General features: G+C 37.5%; 1 protein-coding gene across 1 annotated transcript; it reads left to right on the plus strand.

The window, feature by feature from the left end:
• Positions 1-7,889: 7,889 nt before the first annotated feature.
• On the plus strand, positions 7,890-8,573 carry LOC142537813 (secreted RxLR effector protein 161-like). Its single transcript, XM_075643303.1, has one exon. It carries the CDS (start codon positions 7,890-7,892, stop codon positions 8,571-8,573), a length of 684 nt encoding a protein of 227 aa, XP_075499418.1.
• Positions 8,574-15,044: the final 6,471 nt, after the last annotated feature.

The following is a 15,044-nucleotide window of genomic DNA, read 5'->3' on the forward strand; positions in this document are numbered from 1 at the left end:
CTGATACACACTCAAATAACTAATGGTTTACAGCGGAAATGTAAAACGAGATATAACAATGTCTTAACAGATGCAGCGGAACATAAAAACATAAATTCGAACTGAGAAGTAACAGCCTTCTTCACCAGCCCCAAAATTGATTCTGCTCTTCTTCTTCTAACGTTTCTTCCTTGTTCTTATCTGAGACAGGTTTGGTGGGTGAGTGATATGGTTGTCACTCAATAAGTGGGGACGAGAATAACTCCCAGTTTTCAAAAACCATTTTCAACAGAAACAGTAATACAAATAATATACAGAAACTCTTACTTTCAGAACATGAATCAATATTCAGGAATAACAGGTTTAAGAACAGAAATCAGAACTTATAATTTAGCAAGCAAGCACTGAACACATTTGTGAATTTCATGGCTAAACTGATATCAGTCCCCTATATGTTCTCTCCTCTAAGGGTTGAGGCCTAGTAATCAGGAATCAGGAATATTTCAGAATATATATTCTTACCATTAGTTCACCAGATTTCAGTGCTTCAAAAATCAGAGATCAGCAATAAAAAATACATATACTTTGCTTCAAAACAGAAATTATCAAACTGGTTTCAAGATATTTATACATAAACCCACTTACATTAATTTGCTAAAAAGTTTCGGTTGAAGTCTGGAATTTGCTTGCTCTCGCTACTGGATTTTACTGCTCAAATTTCAAGTGATAACTCAAGATTTGTGTAACATCATTCCAGAGATTTGAGGGTGTTATTTATAGGCAAAATTCTGACTGTTAGCCTCTCAATTAATTGCCATAATCTGCTATGATGTGCCATTAACAGCCTTTATTCCATGTTAAATGCTTCAGTTACAAGTCATGAGCTGAATCAGTAGCTGTCTGCTGGAATCTCGCGCTACTGATCTCTTCTGATGCTGGATTCTATCTGCTGGAAAAATATCAGCTTCTGAAATATTAGTTGCTGCTGGAATTGTTAGCTTCTGCTGAAATTTTTGCATTGCTGCTGAATATAAACAATTATTTATTTTATTTCATTTATTTTATTATATATTTTTGTATTATTCTTATTATGATTATTAACTTATTTCAATTGTAATTTTAATATTCTTGAATTTATAAATTATTATTTATTAGTTTTAATATTTGATGTGAGAAATTTATTAACAATTTTTAAAACATCATGACTCGAATGTTTCGATTTTGAAGTTGGTTGTGTGAAACATCATGGTTTGATTATCTATTGTGATGAAATTTTTTTTGTGTTTTTATATTTTTTGTAAATGTTGATCAAAATTTCAGAATTCACAATGTATTCCTCAAATTTTCTTCTCCGAATAATTTCACATAGACGAAAAATGTAGAATAATATAAATGAAAGAGAAATATTTCCACCCAAAGATTTTTCAATCACTTTTCCAAGATGTGAAATTCATAGTGAATAAGAGAACCCAGAAGGTAGGAAAGCCGTAAGAAGAAGAAAATGTGATTTCACTGCAATGAAGTATTGGCGTCCAAGAAAGTGATTATTCTTATCGATACATGTACTTGCTATTTATATAACTTAATTGAAACAAATCATACCATATTTTGTGGATGCAACATCACCTCTCCGCTTAGCCGTATATATTCATACTCAACTGTTGTATTTAGAGTGATCAATTGTTATAGATAAAAATTTGTGTGAAACGGTCTCACGAGTCGTATTTTGTGAGACGAAACTTTTGTTTGGGTCATCCATGAAAAATTATTACTTTTTATGCTAAGAGTATTACTTTTTATTGTGAATATCAGTAGGGTTGACCCGTCTCACAGATAAAGATTCGTGAGATCGTCTCACAAGAGGCCTACTCATTTTTATTATAATGTCATGCAATGGTCCGACGATGGTCGTCCCAATGTGGTGGATCGGCCTGCACCTTCAATTTCCTGATGGATTTTCGAATTTTGACCATTTTTTTTTTCAGATTTTGATTCCCCACAAAATTGATTTGATTTATTCATAAAAATAACAAATTATTTTTTCAGATATAAAATAATTCAAATTTCCACTATCAATCAATAAACACAATTTCTCATAATTCGATATGTACAGACTATGATAACATTTGTTCGAGATTTGATAAAGTTAAATATATAAATCACGTGATTAAATTCATATATCACAATACACCAGTAATTAATGTGAAATTATCAGAAAATATAAATAACAGTAAAAGTGTATCAAAATCCATTGATTGATCTAGCGTTGGAGTTATGGATCTTCCAAGACAACAGATAATCGACCACCTTATTCTTGTCTTAGATGGGAGAATGAGAGGGATCTAGAATATGAGTACCATATATATTTTTGTGTTATTGAAACATCCCTTCTTTTTTAACTTTAAAATATAATAATACTAGGGATTTTTTTTTTCATATTCGTAAATCGTGAAATTCGAAACCCTCATTTAAAAGTAAACTCATCATTTAAAAATCTTAAATATCTATGTTGGAACTGGTGGTGACTCCCAAGGTTAGTAGACGTTGAAATACACCAAGGGAAATCTAATGGTGGTTAGTGGCCATAACCGAAATCAGTTAGCAATTATAAGCTTGGGGAAAAGTATTCAGTTGGATGACTTAAGTGGACTTGGGAGGAATCAGTTGAGAGGTACTTTGTGTAGTAAGATATATGGGAATATACATATAGGGCGAAAGACATCTCCGTGAGATCTCAGAAGCCGAGAGGGTGCATGGATTGCATTGAGAAGATTGAGAACATTTGAGAGAAGAGAATTTTCATTTTGTGATTCAATTTCTTGGCTATTGTTTCTTGCAAATTGCAACTCTCGATTGTTGAGTTGATTAATAATAAGTGATTAGCGTGTTCTCCCGTGGACGTAGGCATTTTCATTTCACATGTTAAGTGGGATTTTAATTAGCCTTTTTAATTACCTTGTTAATTGTCAATTTAGCACTAATTTTATCCTAATTAACACACACACACACAAACCGTATAGCGCACACACACTGTTTCAAATTCAGAATTTTATTATTTTGAGAGGAGAGAAACTAGGGTTCATATTCCCTAGAGCAGCCGCCCTTCCCCCCTTAGATTTTCCAGCAAATTTCGTTGGTTTTCTTCGAAGAAAATCGAGCCACCATCGCCCCGGATCAAGCCTCGCTCCGTCTCCGCTTTGGTATCGCCGTATCGTGAGTTTTAAATATCAAAAGGCACGTATATTCTGTTATTGCTGCATCGATCTCGTCATATTATGCGTGTGTTGTTATTTATGTGTAAAAATACATGTGCGATGCGTAGGAATTTGAGCAATTATGTTTAGAACACTTTTGAAACCATTTTAGATCTAAAATTTTCGATTTTTGCTGTCTTTTAAATGCTGCGATTTTTCGGTCGCGTTTTTGAAAAAACTTTCAACACAAAAATTGTAGAACTTTTTGATACCTTCGATTTGACCATAAATTCGAAATTTTTGGATGAAAATTGAGTGAGTTATGACGTTTTTCGTGGGACTGCTCAAACTTCTTTTTTCAGAAAATTATGTATTGATGTGTTCTTGAGATTTTATTGTTGCAGGCTTCGTTGGAGATCGACGGGTGATCGTTGCTGCGTCTAGGTATGCTTAGTATGATGTTGGGTTGTCATTTGATATGTCGTTTAGTGTCGATAGACACTTGAATACACTAGAAGTCGTAGGAATTGATTTGGTGTCAATTGCCATGTTTTTGAATTGTATGTGTCATAGGGTGGAAGCCGTTGCTTTGGGTGTTTGTACGAGTTTGGTTCGATGTTATGGAATGCTAGGATGAGTCTCGGGGTGTCGGTTCATGGTCCGTAAAATCGAGTCTAGAATGATAAGTTTGGCGTGTACAGATTTTTCGTGAGTTCGCGTCCACCGAGAGTACGCGGACCCGGAAACGGACCCTGGCACGGGGTCCGTGTCTTCGTTCCTTCTTGAGTGTACTTTTTGCTAGCTGACAGGGACCCCCACTAGGACCAGAGCACGGGGTCCGTGCCTTTGTTTTCTTCTCGGTGTCAAGTTTGCGTACACACACGGACCCCCTCACGGACTAGAGCACGGGGTCCGTGTCTCCCATTTTGTTCACGACACATTTCACCGCACGGACATAGACCCGGAGCCAGACCTGGGCACGGGGTCCGTGTGTTTGTTATTTTGGGAAAAGTTTTATCGTATGCTTTGAGGTCTGATGTCATAGTTTAGTACAATGATTCACAAGGCCGAGTCATGGGAATTTTAGAACGCCCTAAGGAATTTGATGATCCCGGAAGTAAGCATGGTATTTACGTCTAAGTTATGCAAGTTAAGCATTTGAATTCAAGTTAGTAGGTGCAGCAACGGCCCCAATCGAAGTCCAACGAATCCCTCAACGCCAAGTAAGTATGTTACGTGCAAGAAAATTATTTTCATGTTTTTGAGGTATGCTAAATGTCTTGTGACCAAATTATGAATGGGTTTGGAAGTCGGTGAACGTGGCCGAGGACCTCTCCACCCCGTTAAAGCATGAACGGGTTTAGATTAGGATTGGAAAGCGTTAAAGCATGAACGGGGACCAATCCACCCGTTAAAGCATGAACGGGGATCTCATGTATGTGGCAGTGGGTTCGCCCCTGTCATCCCAGTACTGTGGTTTAGTCTGATCAGACGAATTATGTTATGGGTCACTTGCTTTGAAACATCATCTACGCAAAATGATGAAGCCATGTATGTTTAAGTATGTTCAAGTATGCAAACATGTTTAAGAAAAGTTTATGGCACGTCTAAGCATGTATGTACATATGTTCAAGTTTTATCTTGCAAGTTCAAGTTTAAAGTATGTATGCCCTATTTTAAAATTGCATGTGATCTTATTATGCAGTACTTGTTATTTCCAGTTTATATGTGTTGAGTCTTTAGACTCACTAGACTTGATCGATGCAGGTGAGGATGTTTATGAGGAGACAGGAGGTGGGGACCTAGGAGCAGGCTTGGACTGAGCGGAGGCTAAACCCGAGGACCGCCATGTTTTTAAGTCTTTATGAAAATGTTCAAATACTTTTGTCAAACTCTATTTTAGATCTTTGTTGAGACGTACAATTTATTTTATCGAATTTTGAATGCTCACGTTTTATTTAAGAAAATTTTGTAATTCTTCCGCAAATTTTAGTAGTAAAAAGTATGGTACGTTACAGAAGAAGTTCAATCAGCCGTGCAATCCAAGGAATTACAAAAGAATATTCAATCCAATAGGCACATGCAAGGTGAAAGCCTTGCAATACGAGGAAGAACTGATAAGAGGCCCTCAAGGAATGACAGAAAACACTCAAGATCCAAAAGTAAAAATAGATATAGATGTTTTCAATGTCATAAGGAAGGGAATTTCAAAAGAAATTGCCCTGAAAGGAAGAAAAACTCGCAAGAAAAATCAAGAGAAGGAGATGAAGCTGCAGTGGTACTGGCAGTCACAGATCAGAGCTCTTGCAGTGCTTGGAACCTTGACTCAGGGTGTTCATACCACATGTGCCCTACCAGATCCTGTTTTGAGACATTTAACGAAACAGAAGAAGGCTTTGTACTGCTGGGAAATGATATATCATGCAAAGTGAGGGGATTTGGTACCATAAGACTCAAGATGCATGATGGAATGGAGAGATTGCTGACTGAAGTGAGGTTTGTCCCTGATCTTAAAAGAAATTTAATCTCATTGAGGACACTTGATTCAAATGGTTAAAATTTCAAATCCGGAAATGGCAATTCAAAAGGGGTCATTAGTGGTCATGAAAGGACACAAAAGAAACTCACTGTACATACTACAAGGCACCACAGTGATAGGCAGGTCCGCTGTGGCACAAACCAATAGTAATGCATCAAACTTGTGGCATCTCAGGCTAGGACACGTCACTGAGCAAGGACTAATTCATTTATCCAAGCAAAACTTGCTCTGTGGTGACCAGATTCTCAACCTAGACCAGTGTGAATCTTGTATCCTTGGAAAAGCTAAAAGAGTAAGTTTCAAAAGGGAAACTCATAACACAACCAGACCATTTTAATACGTGCATTCAAATTTATGGGGCCCTTCAAGAAACCCAACACATGCTGGAGGAAGGTATTTTATGTCCATTGTTGATGATTTCACAAAAAGGGTCTGGGTATTTGTACTTAAAGCCAAAGATGAGGCACTAACCAAGTTCAGAGAGTGGCTCATTTTGACTAAAAACAAACTAGACTTGAAGCTAAAATACCTTAGAACAGACAATGGACTGGAATTTATGTCACAACAGTTCAAAGATCTGTGCAAATGAAAGGGGATTACAAGGCACCTCACAGTACCCGACACTCCTCAACAAAATGGCTTGGCTGAAAGAATGAATCGCATCCTTCTTGAAAGAGTAAGATGCATGATGCTAAATGCTGGACTCCCAAAGCCCTTTTGGGGAGAAGCCATTACCACTGCCTGCTACTTAATAAACAGATGTCCTTCCAGTGCCATCGGTTTACCCCTATGGAACTCTGGAATAAAAGACCAGCAAATTATTCAAAACTAAGAGTATTTGGGTGCCTAGCCTATGCGCATGTCAAACAAGATAATTTGGAACCAAGGACAAGTAGGTGCATCTTCATAGGCTACCCCGAAGGAGTAAAAGCTACAAAGTCTGGAATCTAGAAAGCACTGGTACCAAGTGTTTCTATACAAGAGACATAACCTTTGATGAGTCCAAAATGGGATACAAGCTGATAGCCACTAGCTCTGGACAAAATGAACTGATAACAGATGGTGTACAAGTCGAGGTGGAGCCACCAATAGACACCACAACCCGTGAGAATGAGACAAAACATGACCAAGATTTGGATCAAGACGATCAATTTTTCAGACTGATCATGATCTGAGATCTTACAAGCTGGCAAGAGACACACAAAGAAGGGAAATAAGACCCCTTGATAAGTTTGGTCAAGCCGATATGATCTACTATGCATTGGCTGTTGCTGAACAGCTGGAACATGATGAACCGAGTTCATATAAAGAAGTTGTATCAGGAAAAGACAGACAAAGGTGGATAAAGGCCATGAATGAAGAGATGACATCCTTGTACACAAACAAAACCTGGAAATTAGTGGACAGACCCAAGAATCAAAGAGTGGTTGAATGCAAATAGATATATAAAGTTAAGCAAGGCGTGTCTGGTGAAGAAAAGACAAGATACAAAGCACGCCTAGTTGCAAAAGGCTTCTCACAACAACAAGGAGTAGATTTCATTCTTCTCTCATGTGGTTAAATATTCATCAATCAGATTGATACTAGCATTAACAGTACAATTAAACCTTGAACTTGAATAGCTTGATGTCAAGACGGCTTTCTTACATGGTGAACTGGAAGAAACAATCTATATGAATCAACCTGAAGGTTATGCCACTCCAAAAACCAGTGGAAAGGTGTGCCTACTTTCAAAGTCTCTCTATGGACTTAAGCAAAGTCCAAGGCAATGGTATAAGAGATTTGATGAATTCATGTTGAACAATAACTTCAAAAGATGTAGCTATGATAACTGTGTGTACATCTACAAGCAAGAAAACGAGATTAAAACTTATCTCATATTGTATGTTGATGATATGTTAGTTGCCAGCACAAGCAAGGCCAACATGGAAGTGGTCAAAGAACTTCTGAGTTCAGAGTTTGACATGAAGCAGCCAGGAGAAGCCAAGCGAATCTTAGGGATGGAAATTGTGAGAGACAGATAAGGAAACAAACTCTTTCTGTGCCAAACCTCATACATTTACAAAGTCTTCCGAAGATTCAACATGCATGAATCCAAACTAGTAGGTATACCACTCCCTCAGTCCCTAAAACTGTCCAAGGAACAATCCCCTTCTAATGAAGAACAAATAAGGGCCATGTCACACATCCCTTATGCCAGTGGTGTTGGTAGTGTAATGTATGGAATGGTTTGTAGTAGACCAGATCTGTCCTACAACATGAGTGTGGTGTCAAGATACATGGAAAATCCAGGAGAAGCTCATTGGCATGCATTAAAGGGAGTGTTCAAATATCTAAAAGGGTCAGCAAACATTGGATTAATGTTTAAGAAAAGATGTAGCCTGGAAAATCCCATAGCAGGGTATGTAGACTCAGACTTCGCTGGAAACATAGATACAAGAAAATCCTTTTCAGGCTTCATATTCACTATGTATGGAACAACAGCTAGTTGGAAAGCTATCTCACAATCCGTGGTAGCGCTGTCAACAACAGAGTCTGAGTACATAGCTCTTTCTGAAGGGATCAAGGAAGCACTATGGTTGAAAGGAATGATGTCTGAACTAGTTGTGAACCAGGACAAGGTTGTGGTACATTGCGACAATCAAAGCGCAATACATCTGTCTAAGCACCAAGTGTACCATGAAAGGTCCAAGCACTTCGATGTAAGGCTGCATTTGGTAAAGGATGTTATTTCAAAGGGAGAAGTCCAAATGGAGAAGATTGATATAAAAGACAGTCCAGTAGATATAATGACCAAACCACTGCCACGGAGCAACTTCGTGCACTGCACGAACTTGGTAAAGGCAGTAGCCTGGAACTAAGCGAACAACAGAAAGAGGACCGCCAACCTTAGAGTCAAGGTGGAGATTGTTGGAACTGTGGTGACTCCCAAGGTTAGTAGACGTTGAAATACACAAAGGGAAAGCTAATGGTGGTTAGTGGCCATAACCGAAATCAGTTGGCAATAAGCTTGGGGAAAAGTATTCAGTTGGATGACTTAAGTGGACTTGGGAGGAATCAGTTGAGAGGAACTTCGTGTAGTAAGATATATGGGAATATACATATAGGGAGAATGACATCTCCGTGAGATCTTAGAAGCCGAGAGGGCGCATGAATAGCATTGAGAAGAAGATTGAGAACATTTGAGAGGAGAATTTTCATTTTTTGACTCAATTTCTTGGCTATTGTTTCTTGTAAATTGTAACTCTCGATTTTTGAGTTATTTAATAACAAGTGATTGGCGCGTTCTCCCGTGGACGTAGGCGTTTCACCGCTGAACCATGTAATCCTCATGTGCATTTCTTGTCTTGCATGAAAGAATGCTTGTTTCCGTTCGATCGAGTTGAGTGAGGTGTGAATCGTGAACACTAAAATCTAACATTCTAAAAATCCATAAATCGTCAACCACAAAATCGTACGTCAATTTAAAATAATCCAACGACTAAATTTCAAAACAAGCATAAAATATTTAGTAAAATAATTTTCAAAATCTTTACTTTAAACTTTAAATATCACTTTAGTAGTGATGAAAGTAAAAATCCCTCGGGAGTGTACTGCCGGACTCAATCCACTCGAGCGTCAGCGCCTCCCTAAATATCATCCTCACCTGCAACTATCCAAACCTAGTGAATCTAATGACTCAGCACATTCTAACCATACGTGACAAATAATACATATACAGGTACATGCAGCTTTAAAATAAATCTTTTTAATAAAATAAGCTGCGTAAAAACTCGTAAGTATATATCATTTTTGTAAATCATTTTAGCATATCACATCCTAAATCGTTTCCTCGTCATATATCATTTTGGGTGAAGTTTGATCCTTAAAAGTGACTATCATTTATCCTTTTCATTCATCATCTGGTCGACTGATCAATCTATATACACCAAGTACCTGGAGCCGTGGCGTCAGCAACTCTCGTCACTGGGCCGTGGTCAAATATGGAAATACGATCGTCGGGTTCTTTCTGGGGCCTTCTCCCATAAACGGACTCCCTCCTGGGCTTTTTTCCTCACGATATTCCCATTTTATTCTCTGTGTCACAGTCAATTCATATTCTTCAAAAATATTTTTCCTTTCATTTTATTATAAAATATTGTGTCCTTCAAAAATTGTAAAATAACATTTTCCAAGAAAATCATGCAGCCTTTGCATATATCTTAAAGATATTGTAAATTCACCATAATCATTTTAAAAACCATTTAGCATGTGTTATGATTCATCGGGACACTGCCAGACCTTTCGCAATACCCGAGACGTAAAATGACCATTTTACCCCTGGACTCCAAACTTCTAGATTTTGATATTTTCTTACTTTTATTGACTCGAGCCTATCCAAACCATCATATAAACTTATTTTTGACTTCTAATAATTTTCTTAGACGTAAACCCGAGCCTTTCGATTTAATTACTTAATAGCAAAACCGTGAAGCGTTTTAAACCCGAATAAATTTAAAACTTAATATTTTCTTCCTAAATTTTAAGCATAAACTTTTCATCCCTAAACTACCATCGTGAATCACTGTTCAGATCCCTTTTCCTTCCATAGCCCAAACCAAGCCCCTTTTCTTCCCAAACCAAGCCACGTGCCTACCACCCCGAGCCACCATCGCTCCACCCTGAAACACGGCAGCCCAGGCACGAGCCTACCCCTCCTGGACCACCCTGACCGGTCCAGACCAGCCCTGAGTCAGTCCTAAGCCGTGCGAGTTCCCCTCTTTTTCCTCCCATGCGCACGCCTCAGCCCCTCCGCACTAGACACGTCCTGGCCATAGCCACGCTAACCAGACCCCTAGACACGCCCCCTATGACTCTTTTGGAACCCTCTGCACCAGCCATCCAGCCGTGCCCTCTCCTCCCTCACCTTTACAACCCATGTGCACGACCGAACCCTAAAACCCATCCCAAAGCCGCGGCTCCTTATTCCTTCACGCGTCCATGAGTCCAGCCATGCTAGGACTCTCCCTAGACCTAGGACACAGTAATCACAGTGCCTTGACCGAGCCTGGTTGAGCCTCTGGTCCAGCCGTCCCCTAGCCGTCCACTATAACCCAAGAGAAACCCTAGCAAACCCTAGGTTCGAATGTCCCTTAGCCTTGCATGTTTGCAACCTACTTTTCTTCGTGGAACGACTCTTTTTACGACCCATAAACGTCTCATATTGGCAACGTGTCCTTATGAATCATAAAGCGTCTCAAACAAGCGTAAAAACGTCAAAACTTTGAAAAATACTCAACCAGTCATCAAATAATTTGATCAATATAATTTAATGCTTTCAAATATAAAACACAGATATTATGGTTTTAATGGTGCAAAACGAAAGTTTAGAAGCGTGCCTTTGCGTTGAAAACGCTCGAATATTTGATCGTTGGCGCGAATTGTCGAATATTCGATCGTTGACATAAGTTGCGAAGAAGAACGAACAGGAAACGAACAACCTTGGATTTTTGCTCTCAAATTTTCGAAAATTTAGTGTGTGTGTGTTGTGCGTGTTTTTCGGCCAACCAGGAGTATTAGAACCCTAGGTTTTGTTCTTATTATTTCCGAAAATTATGTTTAAAAAGGTTGTGGTTTTAAGGTTTTTGGTTTATGAATAATTAGGCGCATTACTAATAAAATAATTATAAAATAATTAAGGCAATTTAATTATAAAATAAAAGTTTAAAATTCGTTTTAAAAAATAATAACTTTCGGGTCAATAAAAATCATTCGTTTGACCAAAACCGGATAAAATAAGGCTCGACTCGTAAAATATTGGACTCCAGTATTTTTGGAAAATTTTGAGCCTTAAAAACATTTATCGAAAAATATTTTCATGTTGGTCGTCCTCGGTCTCCTTTCCACAGCCTAATATCGAATATCCGGACAAAATTCTTAATTTAATGAAATCATACCATTTAAATATTTAATCCTATAAAATATATCAATTAAGCATTAAAATCAATTAAACAAAAAAATAAGAAATTTAAATATATGAATTAAGCATTAAAATCAATTAAATAAAAATAAATAGAAATTTAAAAATTGGAATGAATTGCACGTGGTTTTTTTGAAGTCAATCTCTCTATTTAGTCCAACATCTTCATACTCATCAAACTGTATTCAGAATGCTCCATTTTTTCAACATTAGGATTATATATATCTTTTTATAATTATTTGTGTGCATTGATTAAATAAATGACTCCAAGTTTGGGTGTGTACCATGCAATCAACTTTATTTGAACATATAAAGCAGAACAATAAGTGTAGAGAGACATACGAATAAAGATATAAATAAACCAAATCGTTTTTGAGTTATTCGAAACTTGATTCGATACAAGCTCGTTTAAGCTCGTTTAACGAGGCTCGTTCAGATAAACAAATCAAGCTCAAATTTTACAATATTCGACTCGTTAGCTCATGAACATGTTCGTTGGTAAGTTCATGAATAATCTCTTAAATGAATAATAACAGTTTCGATACTTGATTTATTGATTTTTCACATTACTTATGAAATATATAGAAAAATCTATTAAATTTATTTATTATAGTAAATTTACAAATTTTAATAAAAATGTTATATTTCTCTAAATATATCATATTTATTAAGTTCGTTTAGGCTCGATAAAAGTTTGAATAAACTTGTGAACCATAAATATATTCATTAAATAAAGCTCGAGCTCGGCTCGATTATAAACGAGTCAAATTCAAACATTCAAGAGTTTGACTCGATTCGATCCGATTACATCCCTACACACGACCCAAACTTTCGGGTACCATATATACTCTAAACGCGGCAGAACTAGTAGGCCGAAGCGAGCATTTGTCAATGGGGTGCAATAAATTTCGTAATTAATCGTACCAAGCTACCTCGTGAAAATTCGTTCCTCTTTTTAAAATTTAAAAAATTAATTACATTTACTGGAGCCTGATATTAATGAGGCTTATTATTAAGCTAATTGTTCTTCCACATAATTTGATATACTAATTAATTATATAAAACATCACGATTCAAATGCGCTAACCTTGTCATACAAACATTATTTTCTAAAAAAAACCCTAGATTATTTAAGCTCTGTAAAGTAGTGATTTAATTTTTTGGGGTTCCTTTATAAACCAATCTTCTTAATATATTTTTCGCATCATTTAATATAATCTCCTATTAAAATGGAATGCAAATCCAAAATATTAAGATATGAAAAAAGTTTACGCGAGCTAAAAACTTAATTCTAGCAATTATTTTGAGGGTAGGTCTCTTGTGAGTCGGTCTCATAGATCTTTATTTGTGTGACGGGTCAATCATGCTCATATTATTTCATGGATGACCCAAATAGAATATCTATATCAAAAATTGACCTGTGAGACTGTGTCACATGAGTTTTTTGTGTTATTTTGAACACATAATATTACATATATGCGTTTCAATTAGTTTCTCTTCCATTTTCAATCTAATTTAATTTTGTATGCACGCAGTAATCGTTGAATGATCTAGTAATCCCAGGTACATTGACTAAAAATGGTGGAAATCATGCCTCGAAAACATTATGGCCGTCATAACGTAACAATATAAATAATAACGAGATCAATTATAGATCACTTCACTAGACTGGACGTATGAATATAATAAAAAAGTTGACCATCCTCCCTTTTTCCAAGTTGCAAAGATTAAGAAAATCAGCCGCCAACATAACTTTACAAATATCTTCTACTTGTTCTCAAACTGGCACTTCACGTTATTTAATATAAACAAAGACCTTGAAGACAGAGTGAAGCGATCCCAGTGAAATGGATGAGCAGGGTCGGATGCTCCATCGGATCGAATCAACAATTTATAGTGTTTTGGAATTTTGAGTGAGGATAATGGCTGTGATAGCACCTGCAAACAATGAAAAGAACTCGTGAATGGACGCCGGAGGGATGTCCGACGTAGCCACTCCGATGCTAAAGTCAGTAGGTTGAAGATGAACACAAGCAATATTTGAGAGAAAATATGTGTAATGCTTAGAGTTCAAAGATTTCCGAATCGTTAAATGACATTAATACCTGCTATTTATAGTAGAAAATGGGGTAGGTACCTCGATTCCAGTGCCACCTACTAAGTATGGCAAGTCGGTTGCCCATACTCTAGCTTCTGATGGCTTCTAGGACACTCTAAGCCCAATTTGTTGTGACAGATTAGACGGCCTGTATCAATCGTATTCGAGTGTGGTGCAATTATCAAGGTGGCCCGGGTAGTAGGTTACCCGGGTACTTGTTTGAGAGCTCGGGCTACGATGACTGCCCGGGAAGAGGAGAAAGTGCCCGGGTGATTGCTGAAATGATCCGGATCCTTATGGGGGGTATCACCACCCATCCCTAAAATAGTCGGGCTAGAGCTTGACTCGTTGTCCCGATCAGTCATACTTGTAATTTTGTTGAAACCTAACTCAGAGTGAATAAGAGCATCGGGTCTTCAAATATTTCACAGATGAAATGGGATACCGGGATCTGATACAACCCGGGTTTTGAGTAAGATGTCGGGGCCTCCTCTCTCCCGGGCTCTGCAATTCTTGTCGTTTAGTATTCTCGATCAGTCCAGAGGTGTCATAATGACGCGTGCTTTAGCATTTACACCGCTGAAAATCCTTTCATATTTCGAGGCAATAATGAGCCTGTTCCCTCGATATCCGTACACGCCCTTTCACCTGTCTGCGCAATTTCCTAGATTCGTCTCGTTCGTCCGATTTTGATTAAGATAAAAGGCGGAGATTGATTCCTTCTTTTATATATAGTAACCCACCTGTTTTTCAATCATATTAGCAAATTATTATCCGAGAAGTATAATGGCAGGTTCAAGTAGCTCAAAGACTCTTGATAGGGCGGAGGAGTTCATGAACGCAGCTTTTGAAAAACTAAAAGCTAAAATGGAAGATGAAGTCTTCCAAAAGATCCTTCGCTACTGGGAGGAGCTGCAAGGAGAAATATCGGGAACGCCTGCACGTTGTCGAGACAGTGAATCTCTTTGAAGACGACTACGTCTACCAGCTGATGCTTCACAAGTAGATGAAGATTCTGACGAACATCACTGACTCCGATAGTTTCCTCAAGACGTCCACCAGAAAAATAAAAAAATGGATGACCATGTGGATGTTATTTGTAGAGGAAGGGTATTTCAATATAATCCACAAAAATAAATAAAATGCTTATCTAGTTTATCATTGTTTTTTACTTTGCTGCACGAATTTAAATTCATCAGTTGACATGTATATAATGAACTGAACAAAATAACTGACATAAGACTTAGCTGACAATAACTGATAAATGACGAACTG

The sequence above is a fragment of the Primulina tabacum genome, chromosome 2 (assembly GCF_025594145.1).
Source record: "Primulina tabacum isolate GXHZ01 chromosome 2, ASM2559414v2, whole genome shotgun sequence".
NCBI classification, from domain to species: domain Eukaryota; kingdom Viridiplantae; phylum Streptophyta; class Magnoliopsida; order Lamiales; family Gesneriaceae; genus Primulina; species Primulina tabacum.